The sequence below is a fragment of the Adiantum capillus-veneris genome, chromosome 11 (genome assembly GCF_014529385.1).
Source record: "Adiantum capillus-veneris isolate H3 chromosome 11, ASM1452938v2, whole genome shotgun sequence".
Taxonomy (NCBI): Eukaryota; Viridiplantae; Streptophyta; class Polypodiopsida; order Polypodiales; family Pteridaceae; genus Adiantum; species Adiantum capillus-veneris.
The window spans coordinates 97242754-97266678 of record NC_140941.1 but is presented as its reverse complement, the minus strand read 5'-3'; the positions used below and the strand labels follow the sequence as shown (position 1 = coordinate 97266678).

Here is a 23925-nt window from a genome sequence, read left to right as displayed (position 1 = left end):
AATCTGCTTGCGACACACAGAATCTACCCCGCCTTCAACCAGGGCCAGAGACCTGCCCCACCTTCAACCAGGGCCAGAGACCTGCCCCACCTTCAACCTGCATAAACGGCGCCACTGCCCCGGAGGTCGTGTGTGTGATTGTCCCTGAGGTCGTGTGTGTCAACTGTCTCGCAGGCTTCGACCTGACAGCCCCTGCTCACGACCTGACCATCAAACCCTTGGTTTTGAAAACTAATAGTCAAGCAGCGAGTCCCACCAGGAGCTGCCCTTCAACACATTGTGTAAGCAACAAGCATGGCCACTCGGGCTTCATCCCGAGGCAAACTTACGTTTGTCGGGGTCGTGGCAACACCCCCAAAGGTGGACAGCACTGCCCATCTCCAAAATGAAGTCGAAAGACTCCGCAAAGAGAACGATGACCTGAAACGGAGAATCGTTGACATCGAAGCTCGGCTCGCCACAATGGAGAACGGTAAGAAGGAAGAGATGGAAGTCAAGCTCAACAAAACAAAAGGTAGAAGTAGAAACCAACCTCACAAAGGCTGTCAAGAATCAAGTGCAAGAAGCTATCTCTCACAAAGTTGAAGTCCGTGTGGCACCCACGCTACGCGAACGACAAAGACAAGAGGATATCGCCTTTAATGTTCGCATTGGCGGGCTTCCAAGCGATTGGAAAGGGGAGGGAGACCTCAACAAGGAGTCCTTTGCTCACATCCAAACAACAACCCCCATGATACAATGGGATCCAGCAACAATTACTTCTCTCACACACGAGTATCGCACCAACCATGCAATCCTCACTTTCAAGACCAAGGCGGACCGAATCAAACTCCTCGAGCAATCGAGGCTTCTCAAGGACACTAACATTTGGTTTGCAGAAGACCTTACCCCCACTCAACTCAAACAGAAGAAGAAAGAATTACAAAAGATGCGAGAAGCGCGCGCGGCAAGAAAATGGGCAATTTATCGAGGAGGTAGAGCCATTATCCAGGAGTTTCACACTCCCAAACCAGCTCCGCCCTCATGAACCCCTCCTTAGTTTCCCATATTCTCTTTTTTTTTCCACCCCTCTTTGGACCCTCAGTCCTTAACTGAGATGTATCTGACCTTCAGTCCTCTCTGTAGTGTTTTGTTTCCGGTCCCATAAGTCATATCTGACTTCCGTGGACGATAATTCAATCTATCTATCTCTCTCTCTCTCTCTCTCTCTCTCTCTCTCTCTCTCACTCACACACACACACACACACACACACACACACACACACCCCTTGTGGCATTTATTTAGTGTACTGCAAATGACCATAGCCATGGCTACCTTGCCCACCTCGTCTTGAAAGATTCTAGCTCCCATGTTAGCCCTAACACGCGTCAAGATCACTCTTTGGTTACTGAGGTGACTATCTCTAGACAACTTCTCCAGCACCATGTTTAGCTGAGGTGACTATAAGATTCCAATCTTTTCACCTCTTTACAAGGTTCAAGTCTTGATGAGATGGTGCAGCAGTTGATAACATGGCTACCTGCTACATGTCAGACCAGGTTGAGCTGGCAGCCAGGTGGGTTCAAGTTCCCCCATAAGATCCTTCTTATCCAGGACATTTGGAGGAAGCTCAATATTCCACATGATAATTGGGAAGGTTGTTAAATTAACTATAACTGAAGAAACATAATTCTGATCTTAAGAGTTATGAGATTACAGAAGTGGGTCCACAAGTGAGGGAATATTCTCAATGTGTCATGAGAAGGATGACTAGAGCATCACGTACAGAATACCCCTTATACCATTCTAAAACATATCCAACCATTAAGACGGGTCGTTATGGTGCGTCACAAGATGGGTGACTTAAGAGCATCACTAATGAAATTGTTACTTCAGGTAGATAAACTACCTTAGCATGACTATTCTTGATACGTCATGGGGTGGGTGACTAGAGCATCAAGATGGGCATATCTCATGGGCAATGCAAGTACCGAACGAAGTAAGAGATTGCATGCTAAGAGCAAGCACATGTGTGAAGATAGCTTCTCAAATCAAGGGAGGCAGATGTTTTTTGCTATTAGAATAAGTAGATGCATGTATTGCTGGCTAAGAGCAAGCACATGTGTGAAGATAGCTTCTCAAATCAAGGGAGGCAGATGTTTTTTGCTATTAGAATAAGTAGATGCATGTATTGCTGTGTACGATTGAATCAGGGGATGTTTGGACAAGTATTCATAAGTATGTGTTCCTTCAAATTGACCTTGGGTTGGTGTTGTATAGCCAAAAGTGTCAAATTAAATTTTGTATTGACCAAACTTTTATTATAACAAAGAAAATATTAAATAAAACAGCCTTCTCTCTCTCTCTCTCTCTCTCTCTCTCTCTCTCTCTCTCTCTCTCGCCATGCCCTGCTGCACCCTCTCCATGACCTGCTCCACTGCCTGCGCGCGCCCAGCTACCTACCCGCAGCCTGTTTTGCGCGCCTAATTACTTGCGCGCAGCCTTTTTTTAACTTTCGTTTTGGGCCTGCCTGCGCACTGGAGTCTATTCCCACTGCCCCTGCCCGTCAGCTATTCCCACTGCACCTGCCCGTCAGGTTTTCTTCCGTCACCTTTTTCAACCTTCAATACAAAGGGGCCTCACCCATTGAGTCACCCCCCTTGAATTGCCCTGAACGGCTATGGCAAAAGGGGCCACACAGGATGAAATGGCCAAGATGGAGGACAAGCTACACGCCACGATCAAAGAAAACAAGAAATTGACCGACTCCGCCATCACCACTATCATCAATCGCCTCTCCAAACTTGAGAAAGAAGTAGAAGTCTTGAACAAAGAGAGAGAAGAATGGGCAAGGAAGAAGGAAGACAAAAAGGAGGAGCTTGAAGGATGGAAGAAAGAGAAGGAAGAGATGCATGAGCAAATGGCCATCCTCAAGGCCTCAATCGCATCCCTTACCCCGGAGGAAGGGGAAATCAACAAGGACACAAAGGAGGCCATCAAAGAAGAACTCACTAAAGCCCTTACCGAGAGCCTGGAAGACAAGCTCGAAGCCACAAAGGAGGGATGGGTAGAAGTGGTCAAGAAGAACCTCAAGAAAGAAGCGAAAGAGGACGCCCACAAGGAAGAAGCTCTCCTTGTACACACCATCTTTGAAGAGGAGAAGATGCGGAATGCCCGTCGCCTCAACATACGAGTCACCGGCATTGAAGAAGGGAAGGAATCCACCCCCGAGAAAGATGGTAAAACCTTATGCAACACACTTGGTTACAAAGTAGAAGACCCAACCCCCTTTACCAAAGCTTGGCGAGCCGGCAAAGACCTCTCCAAGAAGAGGCCTCTTATACTCCAATTCCCATTGGAAGAAGCACGCACCCTTTTCATCCGAAAGAGGGTAATCCTACGAGGTCTCACGGGCCCCCCCATCTACCTAGATGACGACCTCACAAAAATGCAAGTGGAGCATAGAAGAGCATGCATGCCCCAGATCCAACAAGCACGCAATGAAGGAAAACGAGCCTCCTATCGCGACGGCCGGGTCATCATTGATGGCAAGGCCGTAGCATAGGGACTCGCAGCCTATGGGACACTATATGAGGAGATACACATGGCAGTTTGGAAGTGCAACGGCTCTCTGTGGACACACCCAGGGAGATTGGAGGAGGTGATGCATGACAGAGACGTCATTCTACTCACAGAGACACATGAGAGCTCAGAGAGAGGTCTACCCCGAGTACAGGATTATCAGTGGGAGTCTACACACAGGAAGTGCACACGGCACAACACCACTAGAGGATCTGGCGGAGTAGCAGTCCTCATTGGTCACTCACTCCATAGCAGGATACAGATAGTAGCCCGTGACCCAAGAGCACGCTACATGTGGGTGCGGATTGAGCTCTCTGATGAACACATTCTCTACATTGCCATTTGCTGCTTCGCACCCAGTGGTTCTAGGTTTGCACAGACAGGCGGAGGAGAGACAGATGAGGCTCATACGCACGGAGGAGAGGAGGAGGATGATACACTTTCACCATATGCATGTCTCAGGGAGGAGATCATGGAATACTCCAGGCTTGGAGAAGTTTTCCTCACGGGAGACTTCAACGCCAGGACACAGAGTAGACAGTGTGACATCTACGACTTTGACGACCCAGAGCTACTCTCCACCATGGAGAACACAGAGGCAGAGAGGTTTTCCAGAGACACCACCACACCGACACCGTATGGGCGACATCTACTTCACTTGGGATCACAGCACCGTCTCGTTATCTACAACGGGATGGCACAATGGCCATCATCTGGAGGCCTGACTTGCATACCACCATCAGTACCCAACGGCGGCAGTACAGTGGACTACATCATTGGCTTTAGAGAGGCAGATCACCTGCTCACATCCTTCACCATCCCACCACTACCTATTGGGGCTGACCATGCATATCTTGCCCTCTCTTTCACTGGCTCACCCATCTCACACACACCACCCACACTCACACCACACACCACCATACATTTCACACATGAGCTAGCCAGAGTTTACTCATCGCATGTCTACGAGGGGATCTACACTCTCGACCCAGATACACCACTCTCTACACTCACTAGCCAGCTTTCCGCAGTTCTACACACCTCAGCCCTCAGCTGCTTTCCACATACTACCCACACTGGTAGACCTCCATCCTCTGGGACGATGCCCCAGAACCGGTGGTACGTCGAGGAGTGTAGGGATCTATATATGCAGCTACGGGCTCGACAAGCCTCGGAGGAGATCACTGAGAGCAAGGTCCGACGACAGATGAAGGCCATCACATGCCGTAAACGGAGGGCCTTCGAAGAGGCACAGGAGCTTGAGCTATACCACCTTCTCATGAGTACAGACTGCGCCACCGCATGGAGGATTCTCAAAGAGCCATGTCCTACCACCCCCCTGGAGGATCCTCAGATTTGGCATGATTACGCCGAGCGCCTATACCAGATACCTGGGCAGCCATTGATCCCGGAGCCACCCGACCCTCGACCTACCACCTCGACTTTCTTCACATCTAGTATGGTGAAGGGGGCTATTCGACGCCTCCAGCATGGCCGCTCAGCAGACAACACTAGACTACAGAGCGAGCACCTCATCTATGCAGCAGACACCCTCCCCCCCTTGATAGCACGTCTCTTCAACCGCGTTTTGGTTGAGGGACTACCAGAGGAGTGGACCATGCACACCAATGTGCCAATCCACAAATCTGGCGACACCTTGGACCCAAGGAACTACAGGACTATCATGATTGGCCACACATTGGCCATACTATATGGGGCAGTTCTTGAGGCAGAGCTCAGCACATACGCAGAGGCGTCAGGGCTTCATGCACCAGGACAGACAGGGTTTCGACGCACTTTCTCGACCATCGATCACATCTTCGTGCTTCGCTGCCTGATCGACGGAGCGAAAGCACGGAAGAGACGACTCTACTGTTGCTTTGTGGATTTCTGCAAGGCTTTTGACACCATCCCTAGAGAGAGACTCTTTCAGCGTCTCCAGGAGCTACAGATACCATCTGAGATGATATGGGCCATTCATTCTTTGTATGCACAGGTCATAGGTAGAGTGCTGTGCTCAGGTGGAGTATCGGACCCCATTGCTAGCACCATTGGTGTGAAGCAAGGATGCCCCCTCTCCGCGACTGTATTTGGCCTCTACATTGACGAGATAGCAGATTACATCCTACGAGCAGGCGGGGCGGGCTCTGACTTGGCAGGTACACGAGTCCATATTATGCTCTATGCAGATGATATTATTCTAGTTTCTGAGACACAGGAGGGACTATAGAGCGACCTACACGCCTTGGATGATTTCTGCACACATCGAGGGCTCACAGTGAACCTTGGCAAGACCAAGGTCATGATCTTCCACACCTCCAGGACAGTCGGGAGTAGAGCAGTGCTCATGGTAGCAGGTGGACAGGTTGAGGTAGTTGATTCATATGTATATTTGGGGGTGACTTTCACTGGCACCACGGGCAGATTTTCCATGACCAGGCAGCCTGAGACCGACTTACACGAGGATATGCAGCACTGGCCACCTTAGAGCGCAGATGCCACCAGGCCCACTTCCAGGAGCCCCGCACCAAGGGGTGGCTTTTCGACACTTTAGTTACACGTGCCATGATGTACGCTGCTGCAGTATGGGCACCAGGACTCTCAGCATTTCTCTGGACACAGATAGAGCGCCCACAGATCATTATGATCTCTCGTTTGCTCCATAGCAAACCATCAGTACCACACGACATCATCAGAGCAGAGCTAGCGGCACCACCGATGCTAGTAGACGCCCTCTTCCAGACAATTTGCTTCATCCAGTGCATGCAAGAGCTTCCACCAAACAGACTCACACGCAGAGCTTTCGAGGCATTGATCCAGCTACATCAGGAGGGGGACACCAGAGCATGGTACTCACAGGTCACAGAGTGGTTCACATCCCATGGCTTGGACATCACAGACTTGCCCCCTTTTCAGTATGATCTTGACGCCCCATACATACGCCTCTCACACCATGAGAGGAATCGTCTCAGAAAGGATCTCTGGCAACTATACATCCGAGAGACATGGATCACACCCAGAGAGCCTCTTCCTACGAAGAGGCAATACTACAGAGACCACTTCCTGACCATCCTAGTAGATGGTTTCATCCAGAGACCGAGATACGCGGATGTCCACATGCCACATAGAGCACGGGTCGCCATTGGACAGCTCAGAGTATCATCACACCAGCTAGAGATTGAGGCAGGGAGAGCTGCACATGTCCCCAGGGCAGAGAGGATACGCAGACTTTGCACAGCAGACATTGAGAGTGAGGAGCATTTTGTGTGCAGATGTAGAGCATATGAGGGGATCAGAGGCAGATATCCGACTTTGTTTGCAGATCAGCCCACCTTACACCAGATTCTTCAGTCCAGAGACCAACGACTTTTCGGCCGCTTTCTCATAGAGGCACAACAGCACCGGGACTCTCTCCTTCACACATCATCAGTCGTGAGAGACGAGCTCCAGACAGCTTACAGATTTCTTCCAGAGGGGCACAATAGTACCACCATCCCAGACTACTCAGAGAGGAGTGACTCTACAGTAGGTTGAGGAGGTCCGAGCTCGCAGTTGTCCACGTCCCCATGGGCGTAGGGCACCCCGACTTCACCAGAGAGAGATCGAGGAGATCCAGGAGCGCTACTACAGATCTCTAGAGGAGAGACGCATCCGAGCTTTTGCAGATCCAGTCGCCATCCTACGGGGATTGTTCACACCTCACTCACCCATGCATCATGTCTTACACCCTGATTACGGGACTGGATGGAGCTAGAGATATGATAGCATTTCTTTCATGATTGTATATACCCCAGTATATAGGATTGCATCTCTCCCCTGTTTTTAGAACCCCACCCTTGTACCACCTCCCTCCTCCCTCAGTCCTTACACAGGATAGCTATTTTTGCTTCGTACCTTTTCATCCTTCATAGGATATCCAAAGGACACCCACCCCATGTACTTTGATTTGTCTCATAGGCCGATTTCGGCCTCCTATGGACGTTAAAAAATCTTTCTTTCTCTCTCTCTCTCTCTCTCTCTCTCTCTCTCTCTCTCTCTCTCGCTCGCTCTCTCTCTCTCTCTCTCTCTCTCTCTCTCTCTCAAAATACGGCTTGGACCTCGTGGATATCACCAAATATTACACATTGTAGACTTTGCGAATTACAATATGACATAAAGCAACATAACAAGATACAACCAATGGTGAGAAAACCCCTCAATGTGAGGATTAGTGGTGCTAATCTTATAATTAAGATTTAAAACTTCATACTTAAGATCAAATTGAGACTCAAGAGATTGAATGTGTGTTTGATTGATTGAATGAATGCTTGAAAATTGAGTACAATAGGCTCCATATATAGGAGACAAAGAGACACAAATGAAAAGACACGTCTCAAAGTGAAGAGACGCGACTTTAGACGTGAGGACACATCCTTTCGGCGAGGAGCTGCAACCATTGGACGAAGAGTCGCAACCATAGAGCGAAGGGGTGTGACCAATCGTCGAAGGAGTGTGGCTTCTGGCGAAGAGGTATGTCATTTGAGCGAAGGGTCGTGACCATCCAAGCGTAGGGATTCTCCTTGGCATAACATTTTGCGTATCTGCAACTAGGAGTATATGTAATACCGTAGCATAGTCACAATCGTGACATTCCCTCCCATTTAAAATGAGAGGCCGTGTCAAAGAATTGACTTTTGATGTTGATAGAACTCTAGAAAAGCATTGAGTCTCCGAATATCTTGAGTCTTTGAGTTATTTGAAATCTTTGTCTTGAACCTTTGCTTCTTGCGAAACCTTTTTACTTTGACTACTAAATCCCATGTCATTGCATTATTCAAAGACTTTTTAGAGGAATCTGGCATAATCAGGTTGACTGCAACAAGAGATTGATCTTCAAAATCCTTCATGTGATATAAATGTTTGGTTTAAGATCTTTCGATAAGTGCGAAACATTTGGTGAAGAGGAAATCTTCTCAAGGCACTCTTCAAATGGGGTAACTTCAACTTTATTAATCAGTGGAAAGGATTTTGGATTGATATTGCAATCATCTTCCAATAATGAATCCCAAAATTCTTCAGAATTATCTTCAGATAATGTCACTTCATGACTTGCAATTGGCATATCATCATCTAGCAAAAAATCAAAGAAATCATAATCATCATTGGACTCGGAATTTGCAACTACATCCTTATCTTTGTCTAGTAACGAAATATCACTTGGAAAAACTTCTTGCTTGAAATCATCTTTGTCTTCCTCAATTGATGCAGGTGAAGTTATTGAAAAAAATTCATTAAAAACAATTCCTGCATCTGCATTGAAAATCATATTCGTTTCATAATCCACTATATCACGTCGTTTGACTTGTACACGTGAGGCTTGAATCACTCGTTTCGCATGATAAAGCCCGTGTAAAATCAATTCACTTCCATCTCTGAACAAAGTGATAGTATGTCCTCAAAAGCTAATGACTAGATCATACTGAAATAACCAATAATAACTAAGAATCATGTCGTAGTAAGATAAAGGCATGACCTTGAAATCTAGTTGATCTGCATAGTTTTGAATATCGAACTGCAACTGTTGAACTGTCTCATCACAAGTTAAAATTGATCCATCTGCTAAGTCCACATCATATAATTGAGATGTCTTCTGAGTTGGCAAACGAAGCTGTTGAACTATTTAAGTGTTGATGAAATTATTCGAGCATCCGTTGTCCTCCAAAATATTGATGGAGCGACCATTGATAGTTCCAAGAAGGCTCAAAACTTGCTTTGAGATAGGCTCCAAAACTGAAGAATTGCACTGAGCATGCTTCATAAGCAGAGTAGTATCTATTGAGACATGAATTGTATTGACCACATATTTTCCTTTGTCCTGGTTGTTCAAAATTCGATGATGTTTCCGCGTTGGAATTTCTTTTCAAATTAGTCGGATGTGGTTTCTTTGGACATTGATACGATCTATGGTCACCACCGTAAATTATACATAATCCGTCCTTCTTTGAAGTCGAAGAAGCATTTGACGAAGAGCCTTGTTGAGGATTAGAACGCCGATCTTGAGAAAAATCACGTCCTTTACCATGATCAAGTGGAGCATTTTAAGAAGATCTACTTTGAGATTGTCGATCTTGAGAATAGAAACTTGAAGTTGAATAAGGCTTTGTTGCTTGCTGTGTGAACCGAGATTGGTGCTTTTGACTTTGGCTATAGCTTTCTCTGCGATCGCGCTGTGAAAAGAGAGTGCTATTTGAAGATCTGTCACCAGGGAGAAAATTCCGTGTAGGGTGCCAATTATTGCCAAGACGCTCCACATAGGCTATTGCAGCATCCAAGGTGGTAGGGTTGTATTTGTGCACATCGTCCTTCAGGGTTGGTTCGAGCGCGTCAATGAAACTGTGTAGTTTATCAGAGGGTTGAGATTCTCTATCTCCAGAGTTAGTCTTTGAAACTCTGCGATATACACGGCCAAGGAACCTGTTCGGCTTAGGCGGCGAAGAGAGGACCGGGCATTAAAATCCGCATTGGCAGGTTCGAACACCTTGCGAATAGCACGCCGGAATTTATCCCAAGGTGTGTGTTACATCAGCAACCCGTCGTTGCCACCAAAGAAATGCTGTGTCCTTGAGCAGAGAACTAGCAAGTGCAACTTTTTTACTCTCTACTTAGTCCGGTGTTGGACAAGTAGATCTCCATTTTGAATAGCCATTGATCCAGTACGTGCTTGTCACGGCGACCATTATAGGGCTCAGGCAGTTTAACATCCAATTTCTTCTTCTGTGCAGCATAAAAATTTTATAAAGTAATTTCAAGTTCACGATTGTCTACCTCATCAGTTGGATCGGGTTTGTTTGGTTCGTCCACTGAAGCTTTGGAAGAAGGTGTGAAAGATGTTGCATGTGTAGTCTGGGAAGCAGTAGGACGACTTCGAGAAGTGTTTTGCGTCGGCATCTGATCCAAACGACTGAGAAGATATGCGAGGCTTGTGGAGAGTGTGGCCATCTGTTCTTTGATAAGAGTAAGGGCGTCTTCAGATTGACCACCTCCGTCCTGAGAATTTGGCATGGTTACTCCTCAAAGGAAATAATGAACAGGTGCAGGTCGCTGGTTCGAGGACAGGTTCTGAAGAACGGAAAGTCCCTCTGGAATAAGTTCGTGCTCTAGAGATAGGGAATCAGGAATTATGGCCACCTCGTGTGTTCGGGTAGAATTTCCTTGTATCGCCTAAGCTGTAGGAGTCTTGGGCAGATTTATGCAACCCTCTCATAGGTGTCACAAACTAGTGACGTGGCTGCCCTGTACACACATGGCTTCCCGGTACACACACACCTGCCCTGGCTGCTGTAAATGCTGACATGGCATTGCCGTACGGACTGTCCGGAATTTGCGGCGCTGGATGCAACAGCAAGACTGACGTGGCAACTATACGGAGACATGCTTTTCCCGTTTATGCAAAAGCTTTTGGATGATTGCTTTAATTCCCAAGGGCTTGTCAGATGATGCTTTAATTTTGAATGCTTTTAAACTGGCAGCTTTTGGGGCTCTGCTTTTGGCATCCCTTCTAAACCCTTTATTAGTGTGGGTAGGGCTCCCACTTCTCAGAGCATCTGGACGCAGAGTCTGAGAGTGAGACCCTCCCACTCCTTTGTACTTTGAGTTGCAGATTAATACAAAAAGAAATATCGAAAGGGGCGCCAGTCTTTGGGGCCAATATCTCTAGGCACGGAACTCCGCCGGGCCGTGTCGAATCAATTGTGAACTGTGAACTGTTTTGAAGTGAATTCCTGTCGTGTCGCGGTAGAATCTTGACTTGGAGCGTCCAAGTTTGTTACAATAGGCCTCTTCAGCCCCTACTTCTTGCTCCCTATAGAGTTGTAGGAGTCTTGAGCAGATTTATGCAACCCTGTCTTGGAGTCATAGGCCTCTTCAGCCCCCTACTTCTCCGTCTCTATAGATATCCTTTTTCCTATTCCGACCATTGGCTTTTCCCCTCAGCTTCGTGCTTTTTGGAGATCTTGAGTGTCACAATTGTGATTTACTCTCCTAGTTGCAGATACGCAAAGTGCCATGCCAAGGAGAACCCCTACGCTTTGATAGTCACGACCCTTCACTCAAGAGACATACCTCGTCGACAAAAGCCACATTCCTTCAACGACTGATCACACTCCTTCGCTCTATGGTCGCGACTCTTCGTCCAATGGTTGCAGCTCTTCGCCGAAAGGATGTATCCTTACGTCCAAGTCGCATCTCTTCACCATGAGACGTGTCTTTTCATTTGTGCCTCTTCATCTCCTATATAAGGAGCCTATTGTACTCAATTTTCAAGCATTCATTCAATCAATCAAACCCACATTCAATCTCTTGAGTCTCAGTTTGATCTTAAGTATGAAGTTCTTAATCTTAATAATAGGATTAGCACCACTAATCCTCACAGTGGTATCATAGCAATTTTTTTCCCGGGACCGGAAGGTTGTGAGCCTCTCACCCTCATCGCTACACTCTACCCCCTTCCCGGAGTTGTATGGCAGCAGAAGAACAGTGACATCCGCGAGCATGCTGGCATGAGGTAACTCACATCTAGTTCTATTCTCCTCTTACTACAATAGATAACAGACGGATGTGTGTCTGTGGGCGTACCAGAGACAAAAGTGTGTGTGCGGATGTACCAATGAACACGTAATGTTGGTGATTTGTTATGTGCCTTTTCGTTGCCGGCTTGCTTCCGTGCTTGCACCCTTTCCCGGCGTCGCTCCCGTGCTCGCACCCGTTCCCGGCGGCATGCCTTTTCAGTGTGCGCATCCCTTCGTTGGGCTTTGCTGAAGCGTTTTCGATAGATGCCTCTTCGCGCGCTGGCTGCCCCTTTGTCAAAGCATAAAAACTCTACGCTGGCTGTTTATTCAACGCTGGCTGTTTTACGTAACCAAACCAGCAGCGCACAAACTTTATAAAATCAACCAAAGGGGTTTTAAAAAAAAATAAAATGGCCGGTCAGTGCCAACTTTTTAAAACCTCATTGAATACCCTTTAAACATTAAAGCCTAATTCACTTACAAAAAAAAAACAAGCTGGACAGCAATTGATTGTAGAATTCGAACGCTCTCTCTCTCTCTCTCTCTCTCTCTCTCTCCCCTTTGCTTTGAGCGCTGGTAGACCTCTGCTGTTTACCCCACGGCCGACGGAGAATTGGACGTACCCATACTTTTCCTAGACAAGTTACGGAGATATGCTTCGAATTTTCTTGCACTAACCAATGGCGCACACCACCAGGATAGCATAAAGCTGGACTACCATCCAGACCAAGAAGCTCCGCCTATACTGAAGATCTTGAAATACCACAGAAACACCTCAAAATATGCCCAAGAGAGCTGCTCATCAAACTTGCAGTAAGATCTTCAAGACTCTAGGACAAGCCGATGAAGCTGAGAGAGATCACCGAAACTCTCATAAAGTCAACAAAATCAACCGTAGCCTCCTAGGCACAATAAAGACACTCAGGAGTTGGGTGACGGCCCAGGATGAGGAGATTGCACGACTCAAGGAGGAGTTTGCAGAGGTGCCCTCACAAAGTGCACTCGAAGAAGGGGAACTCCAACCATTGGTACTAGAAGAGCTCAACACCATAAAAGAGCAAGTGCGGGTCATCAAAGAAGGGGAGAAGCAAAATAAAGAAATGACGACTTCTTGGAGGGACATAATTACAAAAACTCAAAAGAAAGCGGATGAGGCCGAGAAATGGATTGAGGTCACCAAAAAAGGCAAAGGCAAAGTAAAACAAGCAGCCCCACCCCCACACCCACCATCATTAACTTGACATTAGCAGAGGACCAAAGGAGGCGTGTGTGTTCCTTACATGTGAGGATTACCGGCCTCAAAGACAAAGATAATGTTGAGGAAGAGGTCAACGAACTCATGTTTATGATGGGGGTTACTGTGCCTGCGCATACAAAAGCTTGGCGAGTAGGTAACAAGAAAAGTGGAAGCAAGAGGGAAACTTCCAAGGAGAGAGCGCTTATCCTCCGCTTCCCCTCTCTGGAAGCAAAGAAGGACATAAGACCCACTCTTAAGAAGACGGGTATTTTTCTTGGGGACGACCTCACACTCTCGCAGATTGCTCATATGAAGGAGGTAATGCTAGAGATTAGAGCGGCAAGGGAAAAGGGGAAGACTGCTTTTTATAGTGATGGGAGGGTCGTGACAATGGAGCGACGCTCCACATGACGGTGCATGACCTATGGGACTAAATTAAAGGTAGCCGCCTGGAACGGTAATGGATCTCTACACCTTTATGTAGGTGCCTTTATGGATAGCTTCACTAGGAGGGACATCATTTTTTACTCCGAGACACATTAGGCTTCTGGGCAGTCCATGCCACAGGTGAGCGGATATAGGTGGGAGACAGCTTGTAGACAGGAGAACCGATCAGAGCCTCGAGGACGGGGCTCAGGGAGAGTGGCAGTTTTATTCAAGGAGGAGCTGCAGCCATAGATACATGTAGCACGCAAGGATGAGCAGGCTAGGTACATGTGGGTGAGACTAAAGGCCGAGACAGGCAAATATCTCTACATTGCTATTTGCTATCTTCCTCCTAGTATGTCAGTATATGCACCACCTAGAGGACAATCCCCCTTTTCTATTTTGGATGATGACATATGGGAGTTTTCCAGGGATGGTGACATTATCATACTGGGGGATTTCAATGCTAGGATTTCCCATCATCAGACAATATTCTATGATACCTGGAGGAGATTCTTAGGGAGCTTGATGCTACAGACATGGGCTTATCCAGACTAAAAAAGGATGAGGAGCACACTGAGTATGGCAAATACTTGATATATATGGGGATTGCACATGGATTGGCCATTTTGAATGACCTACATAGATTTTCTACATCGAGAGGTTTCACATGTTTTCCACATCGACATGTGGCTAGCACAGTGGATTATGTTATGGCCCAGCCATGTCTCATTCCATCTTTTCAAGATTTCATGGTGGGCACTAGGCCAGTTGGAGTAGCAGTTGATCATGCTATCTTGTCTTTTACTCTCACCTTTCACTTGAGCACAGCTCCACTAGCAGAGGTCTCCACGCACACTTGGTATACCTTCATCAGGGAGACGGATTCCATGTACATGGATGAGATGTACAGGCAGCTATGCACTAAGGATCCAGGACGGCCACTAGATGAGCTCGCTCAGATACTGACAGAGATGCTCCATGATGGAGCATCAGAGGCATATCCCCACAGTCAGCCTACACGGAGACGATTGGGGAGCATGCCCCAGAACAACTGTATGATAAGGAGTGTAGAGAGACGAGGATCAGATTGCAGAGGGAGGTGATCATGGATACTACCACACATAGACAATCATGGATTGTCTTCCATCGGCTAGTGCGACGAAAGAAGAGGGCTTATATATCTCAGCTAGAGCGGGATCTACATAAGCTGTTTATGAGCCAAGACTTAGGCGAGGCATGGAGACTATTCCATGAGCATTCATCACCACCAGCCATCACCTCCACAGAGACATTAGGGAAATACGCCACATCTCTCTACACAGCATCAAGCCAGCCACCTTTGACGGACCCACCGAAGACACTTTGAGACATGTACTTTCTTTACGGCTGAGAGGGTAAGGAAAGCCATTGACAGGATGAAGACAGGGAGAGCACATGACCATGATGGTCTGGTAGCAGAGCACTTTATCCATGCCAGAGATATGCTTGCAGAGCTTCTTGCTATGATGTTTAATCGAGCCATGTATGAGGGTTTTCTTGAGACTTGGAGTATGTCCACGATTGTACCTATTTTCAAATCAGGAGATCCCATGACGCCCGGAAATTTATTGCACCATCATGGTTGGTCACACATTGGCTAGGCTGTACGCATCTATTCTTGAGAGGGAGCTGCATACGAGCATTAGGGCAAGTAGGATTCAGGAGGGGCTTCTCCACTCTCGACCAGATTCTGACACTCAGAGCTATGATTGAGGAGGGTAGACACCATGGCAGGAGGATCTAGTGTAGCTTTGTGGATTTCCGCAAAGCTTTTGACATAGTGCCAAGAACAAGACTTATGCGCCGACTACAGGACATTACTGTGCTCACAGAGATGATTTGGGGGATCTTGGCTTTACACAAGACAGTAGTAGGGCGGGTACACACTACTGAGGGTATGTCTGACATGGTCCACTCCACTATTGGGGTGAATCAGGGATGCCCCCTATCTTTGACTCTTTTTGGGATGTATGTGGATTAGTTTTCAGATTATGTAGAACGAGAGGGAGACATGGGTGCTCAGCTAGCAGGGATATACGCTGATGATATAGTGTTGATTTCTGAATCTCCGGAGGGGATGCAACGCCATTTGGATGCTTTGCACACATTTGCTCATGATAGTGGATCGTCTGTCAACCTTGGGAAAACCAAGGTCATGGTGTTCAACACCACATCACAGTGGGTCAAGAGGTCAGCACCTTCATTTACGTATGGCAAGGAGACAGTGGAGTATTCAGATGCATACACTTATCTTGGGGTAGTCTTCAGTGGACCGGTGTTTTCTTTTGAGGAGAGCAGCATAGGCTAGACTGACGAGAGCTTATGCCGCCTTGGGAGGATTGGAGAGGATGTGTTCGCAGATTCAGTTTCATGAACCACGAACAAAGCTCTGGCTCTTTGACACTCTAGTGGCTTTAGCTATGCTTTACGGAGTTCAGATCTGGGGATCCTCAGTAGACCACCATGGCAGATCTGGCAACACGGATGGATGGAGATGTATGGAGAGGCCTCTGGTGTCTATGATTTCTCGGATGATTCGGGCTAAAGCCTCAGTGCCACATGAGATTATTCGAGCCGGGCTCCTCGTGGTCGAGGCATTGAGTACATTAGTATCCTTTATACAATGTATGGGACCTCCCTGAAGATAGATACGCTCGGCTAGCCTTGGAGTCATCCCTACAATTAGCACTGCACGGCCACACAACATGTTGGTATGGGCAGATGACATCATGGTTCCAGTCACATGGTTTCAACATGGATAGATTGCTTCTGTTCCAGTACTCCTTGGATGCACCGTCCCTATCCCTCACACGGACAGAGATCACCAGACTCATACGTCAGGATCTGATTCATCTAGATACCAGGAGCACATGGATACAGCCGGCACAGGAGTTGGGTACGAAGATGGATTTCTATAGAGAGCATCTTCTACAACTCACGGAGGACGGTTTTGTGACTAGGCATGCATACATGGATACACACTTCACAGGCTTGGGCACCCCAAGTCGAGAATCTGACACGACACACGAGAGAATTACTTACTTCAAACTTCAAAATCACAGTTCAATTTGGTCGACATGGCCCGGCGTAGTTCCGTGCCCAGAGATATTGGCCCAAAACCTGATGCCCCTTTCGGAATTTCTTTATTATATTAAATCTTGAGCAAAGTACAACTTTCGAAGGGGTCTTCTGCTCTCAGACTCTATGTCTAGATGCTCTGAAGAGTGAGGCCCTTGGGCCCTTTTATTCTTACAAGGGATGCCAAAATTAGAGCCCCAAAAGTAGTTAAACTTGAAAGCAAACTGCCCCAAAAGCAAGTGGTCCTCCAAAACTGCCAAAAAAAGCACCAGCACAATAAGTGGATTTCTGTACAGTTCTGCCACATCAGCATACTGTCAGCGCGTTTTTCGGGCTGCTACATCATCAGCCTGTCAGCGCCAATTGTGGACGTCCGTATTGCTGCCACGTCATGAGATTGCCGTACCATCAGTCCACGTCAGCAGCTCTGCCGCGGGTGGTCATCTGCTGTTGTCTGGGCCAGATTGCCACGTCATCATTTTGTGACACACTTATCTCATGGGATACGATGTGCTATTTATTGGGCAGATACGCACATCCTCACATCAGCTTCAGATGGAGACTGGCCGATTTCGAGGGGTACCAGCAAAGGCTAGGATATGTCATTTATGTCGCCTAGAGCTAGAGACAAAGCTGCGCTACACGTCACTGCCCCGTATACTATGAGGTACGAGGCCGCTTCCACTGCCTGTTCAGAGAGGGTTTTGGACCATTTTCTAGAGTCATGAGGTATGAAGATCAGAGATGTCTTGGATTGTTTCTACTAGAGCTACGCAGACATAGAGAGAGCTTGCTGAGGAGTTCATGGGAGAGCCAGTCTTAGAGACAGATCACAGATTTCTTTACACCAGCTAGGGGACAGCCAGAGGAGCAGTCATCACAGCAGATCTCAGATCCCAAGCACGCGCTCCAACGGGTGACTTAGGGTGCTATTAGTTTAGTCACTTGAATGTTGACACTCTTCGAGCGATTGCTGGCTCACCCAATGTTGAAAGTAAGCAAGGACGGTGTAGTTCTTCTGTTTGTGGTAATCAGATTAGCTATTCCAAAGCAACTCCACTTGACAAGCTTTGGGGTTGTTTCACACCAACTTATGGGGACTCATGTAGGCATCATAACCTCAGTAGAGCTCTGTATTTTATGTTGCTGATAGATTGGGTTTATTTGTTTCGCTCCAGTATATTGCTTTAGCACAAGGGCAAGACTTTTCAGATCTTCAAGATTGGCGTAGAGTAGTGGACAGGGAAATAGAAAGGCAGTTCTTGACTTTGTGCAGATAAGGGTGGTGAGTTCATTTGCAATGCTTTTGTGAAGCATTGTGTGGACAACGGCATCAATCGTGAGCTTGTGAACACTGAATCTCCTTTTGAGAATGGAGTTGTAGAATAGAATAATAGGTCTGTTCCTGAGAAGACCCGGACTATGCTCTACCTAGGTCATTATGGGTAGAGTGAGTTCCCCCAATTGTTCTCACATTCGATTGTCCTCTGACAACTTCGTTTCCTCAACAGTCTCAGTTTTAGAAAGCTGGACAATCTCTCGGTTTTGTATTTTTGGGAGTGATGCTTTGTCCATCCATGTTCCAAAGAAGTAGAGGGGGGAAGGTTGATTTTAAGTCCCACAAGATGATTTTTGTTGGATTAAGCACTCTTTCTAAAGTCTACCGTCTTTACGATCCAAATCGGAAGGATATCATTATCAGCTGCGATGATGTCTTTGGTGAGCCTGTACCTTCAGAGGGGGACTCCGGCTCCCAAGTCGTCCACTTTATCTCCGGATTTTCCTTTGCTCAGCATGCCGGCTAATGAGTACTACGGATGAACCCTCCTCTCTGATTCCAGCATTTCAGGATCAGGAAGATGACTTGCAGATTCAACCTGATGATGATGTGGTCGATTGTTCAAATTGTGGTGCTGAGGATGATGATATTCTGGGTGTTCCTCCAGATTGTGGAAATTGGGTTAAGTTTTTTTAAAAAAAGCTTTTAATGTTACAAAGTTATCTTCATATAGGTATACTCATGGTACTATGCCTCAGTCTCAACGTTCAGAACGTTCCGAGAAGGATTGAGCTTATTACAGGTGAACTATAATTTGATGTACGGTCATGATGGATAGAGAATAGTTTTCTGTTTAGGTGGCCCTTTCATATTGGAAGTGGAAGGAGGCTATGCAATCTGAGATCGATTCCATCCAGAAGAATGATACATGGGAGTCGGTCTTGAGATCAAAGAATTAGAAGGTCATTGGTGTCAAGTGAAGTACAAATCAGATGGTTCTTTTGATAAGCACAAGCTTGACTTGTAGCTAAGGGCTTTCCTTGATGGCCGGGGATTGATTATAATGAGACATTTTCATAGATTGCATATATGGTCACTAGTCGGACTGATTATGAAAAGCTGCAGATGAAAGCTACACAGGTTTTGGTGCATGTTGTCATTGAAAGTAACAGACCATCCTTGAAGTAGTCATTGTGCACAATGTGAACAGATTGTGGATGTGTTATGAATGTAAAACGAATGTCAAGTGTAAGGTGTAAAAAGTTTTGCCTAAACTTAGAAATCAAAGTTTGGAAGGTCATTGGTGTCAAGTGAAGTACAAATCAGATGGTTCTTTTGATAAGCACAAGCTTGACTTGTAGCTAAGGGCTTTCCTTGATGGACGGGGATTGATTATGATGAGACATTTTCACAGATTGCATATATGGCCACTAGTCAGACTGTTTATGAAAAGCTGCAGATGAAAGCTACACAGGTTTTAGTGCGGGTTGTCATTGAAAGTAATAGACCATCCTTGAATTAGTCATTGTGCACAGTGTGAACAGATTATGAACGTGTTTATGGATGTAAAACGAATGTCAAGTGTAAGGTGTAAAAAGTTTTGCCTAAACTTAGAAATCGAGGTTTGAATGAGCCAACTGTATCGGAGTGTGTTTTTCTCCTGAAACATGCCTTTTTGGTCTTAACTAGGATGGAGAGTGGGTTTAGGTTGTACATATTACTTGGCAATCTGCTTTCTGCAGTCTCCAAAACTCTGTATGTGCTGTTTTATTTTTATCCAGTAAATTTGGAGGGCACGCCATCCTTCTGAGGAACTTGAGGACTTACACAGCAGTACAGAGCATAATCTTTTGCTATGTCATGTGCTTACAGTTCCCTATTGGTATCGATCCAGAACGTTTTTCCGAAGCTCTTTCTAGGCCTGATGTAAAAGGGTATATCCAAGAACTGCAGCAGAAATTTTCTGGTCGAAAGGTAGCTCTGTAGCTAAATCATGCAACTTTTTTCTTTGATGGATACTATCCATTTTGATTGACCTTCTATGATCTTGTAGGTGATGCTTGGTGTGGATCGGTTAGACACCATAAAGGGGATTCCTCAGAAGTTGCTTGCGTTTGAGAAATTTCTGGATGAAAATGTTGAATGGAGGGACAAAGTCTTGTTGGTGCAAATTGCAGTTCCAACACGAACAGATGTTCATGACTGTATGTACTTATGTTGGCTTTTACAAGTTCTCGTATATGCATAATAATTTCTAACCTGATTTTAACTTTCAAAAGATCATCGAACTCTAAAAGCCTATTTATGAAAGCTCCATGCTCTGCTGTGTCCGTGCTTTATATCGTCCACATGCTCTGCCTTATCTATCCTTTACATCTTCTCATACATATGTCCATAAAAGGTATTGTTGACTCAGGGTTAAAGGCTTTCCTGTCTTCCAATTCCAAAAACTTCCTTTGACTGTCCATCTGATCTTGTCACTTTTGCGACCTTTCAAGTGGCAAAACTTATGAGTGAAAGCTGGCTGTGCTAAACCCACACCTAACTTCAATAGTAGCTTAGGCAAGGAGTTAGTGAGGAACATAAAGATCCTATTTTTGCTTAAAGAGAGCTTCTTGTTTTGGCCAATTTTTGTTTTTGTTCTCTTTGATTGCTGTGCTAAAGTCTAGAAGAATCTTCCTTGTTGACTTGACTGTCCTGTGTTCGAAATCTATTATGTCATGGACTATTGATGATCATGCTTGCTTATTGTATACAAGCGTTCAAGGAGTCCTACAAAGAGACTCAGGCATATTTTTTTTGGTTGTGATATTAATAACAGATCAGCGCCTCACTAGTCAGGTTCATGAAATTGTGGGAAGAATAAATGGTCGGTTTGGAACGCTTACCACTGTGCCTATTCATCATCTTGTAAGTATCCTAGATTGTTGGCTGTCTGGTAATTTGCAGCGTTTAAGTTCATCCAATCAAATATGGCAGTGGACTTTATAAAACTTACTATTCTTCAATATCTGCATATTCTGTGAGATGGACAGTGCTTTTGTTTCATTCATATCATTTGAAGCGTAAGTTCTGAACCAAATATAGGGTTTGATTGGTATTGTGAACACCATATAGAGTAGCTAGTTGTTTGAACCATTCAACTGGGCTATTTCTTTAAGCATTCTCTGACTCTGGAAGCAGCAGCTGCCTCCAGATCTGCAATATGCTCTTTCAAAATTCTGCATATCAGACACAGGACATCTGCATTTGGAACACACGAAATAATTGCGTATTCTTTTTCTTTCTGGTAAAGTTGCTAGCAAAAATTGGTTGCGCATAGAGTAAAATTGGGATGTTTCAAACTATTTTCAGCTTGTCAAATATCTCTTTTTAAAGATTTTGTGTATGTATTCTTAATTCTGGTAACCCCTCACGGGTTTCTTTGTAACGAGTTTTTTGTTGTTGCCTGAACAGTACAGCCTTAGGCTTATTGCCTTAGCGTAAGTAAAAAATGCATCAGTTGAATCTTGTGCACGTCGGTTGGCTGTGCTTGGCGGTTTGTACGCATGTTATTACATGTAAACTTGGCTGGAGGTAGTCATAGGCAAGAAGAGGTAAAAGAATTTATTGTAAATCAACAAAAAGCTTTGGAATGAGCTGGTTCGCTTGACAGCTATTCCATAGTTAGACTCAAAGTAACTGACCAAGTTCATATGATCAGATGGAAACTTCAGACTTCAGATGACCAGATGACGGATTCAGACTTCAGATGAATTGACATAAGACTTCAGATGAACAAATGAACGGAACTAAATAGACCATTGGTTAAGATTACAACTGGTTCAGATCGAGATTCTGGAATGATTAACTGGAAAGTACAAATGATACAAGGATTTGTACAAAGTACTCCTAAGCTCTCCTATGTTCTATAAGCAGAGATTCAAGAAGTCTCCAAGATTCAAGAGTTAAGGCCCCAAAGTAGGATTATTAGGTTCTATATATAGGTACCCGCAGTGGGTTTTGACTGATCGGCACGATCATACAGTATAGCGTAGAAGATGGTGACTTGGTCAAGTAATTTGAACAGCTTCTAGGTAAATTTTAGAGAGAACCCATGCAAGGTATTCTCTAAGGGTTGGTTTCCACCTTCTACATCCTCCTCCCCTTTCTTGAATTTTGTCCTATACAAAATTTTAGACTTTGCACCCGCGAGCCTTCTTCTCTGAACAAGTTGAGCTGGTCATGTCTGACCACCATCTCGTGCTGCGGAATGTTGGAAGTCGGGTTTTCCTTCATGATAATGCGATTTATTGCCCCAGCTGCTCCCTCCGGCTCGTGTCATGTCTTTGTATCTGGATCATACAAAGTTTTCTTTCCCTTGGTCAATCTGGCCTTGGCCAGCTTGTGGCATATTGAAGCTGTTTGTATCCACCCAGCTGGACTTGGCTGATTTGTTTTGGTTCGAGCTTCAAAGAGTACTTCAAACATTTCTTTGAACTGGGTCTCCGAACTGGCTTTGTTGGTAGTTCCTTTGCAGGAATCTTCGAAGCTTCAATGGATAGCTGAAGCAGATTATTTGTGTGCTTTATCAGTTGGGTGACCTGGGTTTTCCATTGATTCATCATACCTCTGAAATTGATAAGGTCATCCTTCAGCTCTGAGACCGTGTCTTTTTTCTCAGTGCCATTGAGCACCGACTTCCATGCAACTCATAAAGCTTTGATTTGCTCATATCAGTCTCTAATCTCGTCTACTATCTGAATGTACCTCATTTGATCTGCAGGTCATTGTAGATTGGGTACAGAGTTGGGTAGAACCTCGGAAGCTCATCTTCCTTAATTGGCAATGTATAAATCAGAACTCGGGAGTCCGGTATTGCTTCTATGTAATTCATGACGATCTCATTTTCAGAGGTTATCAGTTTCCGTGAGATTCTTACTATATGGAACATTCACATTAATGTCTGTTCCTGCTCCCTGATTGTCATTTTTGTTAGTATTTTGCTAGTGGATGCATTATTCTCAAGCATGACGAATACCTTGTGATCCAAGATCCTTTGAGCAATCTGTAGCTTCCGGAGTGTTCTCTTGATTTCACTTCCGATATCCTACATGCATCTATAGGCGGGTCGATCTCCTAAGAGTACTTCCAAGTGAATACCCAAACTTTGCACATTCATTGTTGTTAGCTTTCTGCTTCCGTCTATATCAGCGTGGAGAATCATGTAATCAAGAATTCGGTCTAAAACGTGGACCACATTCGGGTGAGGAGGAAACTAACATGCTTGTTGCTCGTGATAGCTCAAATCTTTCCATTGGTTTATCATTCTCCTGGCCCCAACAAACAACATTTCATATCTTTCCAGATCCACATAATCATCGTCATCCTTAAGGTAATGCTGGATCTGGAGTTGCTTTTCCTTCCTAAGTTGCCTGTTGAGACCGAGACACTGATTGGAGAATTCAGAGTTATTGTCTGAGTGTGTTTCCACATGGATAGCTTTCCCCTTATTCCTGCGTGTAAAGACCATCCCATGCTGAGTATGATCAGTGTGTTTGTCTGGGCTCTTTCTGCCTGGCTTCCAGGTGTTTGATCTGATCGATTCTCAGGCATCTGATCGGGTGGCTGCTAGGATTGGTCTGGTGTCTAGTCAGCCTGGACCTGTTCCTTGGCTTTGATCTGGAGCATCTGTATTCTCATCATCATCATCATCATCTTTCTTTGTAGTGGAATCTAGATCGACCTCCGTAGTGTCGTCCTCCTTGTCGTCTTC

At 45.6% G+C, this 23925-nt stretch overlaps 2 protein-coding genes across 2 annotated transcripts in view; both read left to right on the top strand.

Annotated features, from left to right (window-relative positions):
- The window catches only part of LOC147447701 (alpha,alpha-trehalose-phosphate synthase [UDP-forming] 1-like), a 97947-nt gene that overhangs the window by 32526 nt on the left and 41496 nt on the right, over window positions 1-23925 (top strand). The window contains exons 5-7 of the mRNA XM_086523421.1: window positions 20043-20144; window positions 20224-20374; window positions 20992-21080. Coding sequence (XP_086379547.1) covers window positions 20043-20144; window positions 20224-20374; window positions 20992-21080 — 342 coding nt within the window. The remainder of the gene's footprint in view (window positions 1-20042; window positions 20145-20223; window positions 20375-20991; window positions 21081-23925) is intronic.
- LOC147447703 (uncharacterized) lies at window positions 2661-3627 on the top strand. Its single transcript, XM_086524389.1, has one exon. The coding sequence runs from the start codon at window positions 2661-2663 to the stop codon at window positions 3543-3545; it is 885 nt and encodes a 294-aa protein (XP_086380515.1). The 3' UTR covers window positions 3546-3627.

Excerpts from the sequence above, each read along its gene's own strand:
- LOC147447703 (XM_086524389.1), top strand. The coding sequence starts at position 2,661 with ATGGCAAAAGGGGCCACACAGGATGAAATGGCCAAGATGGAGGACAAG.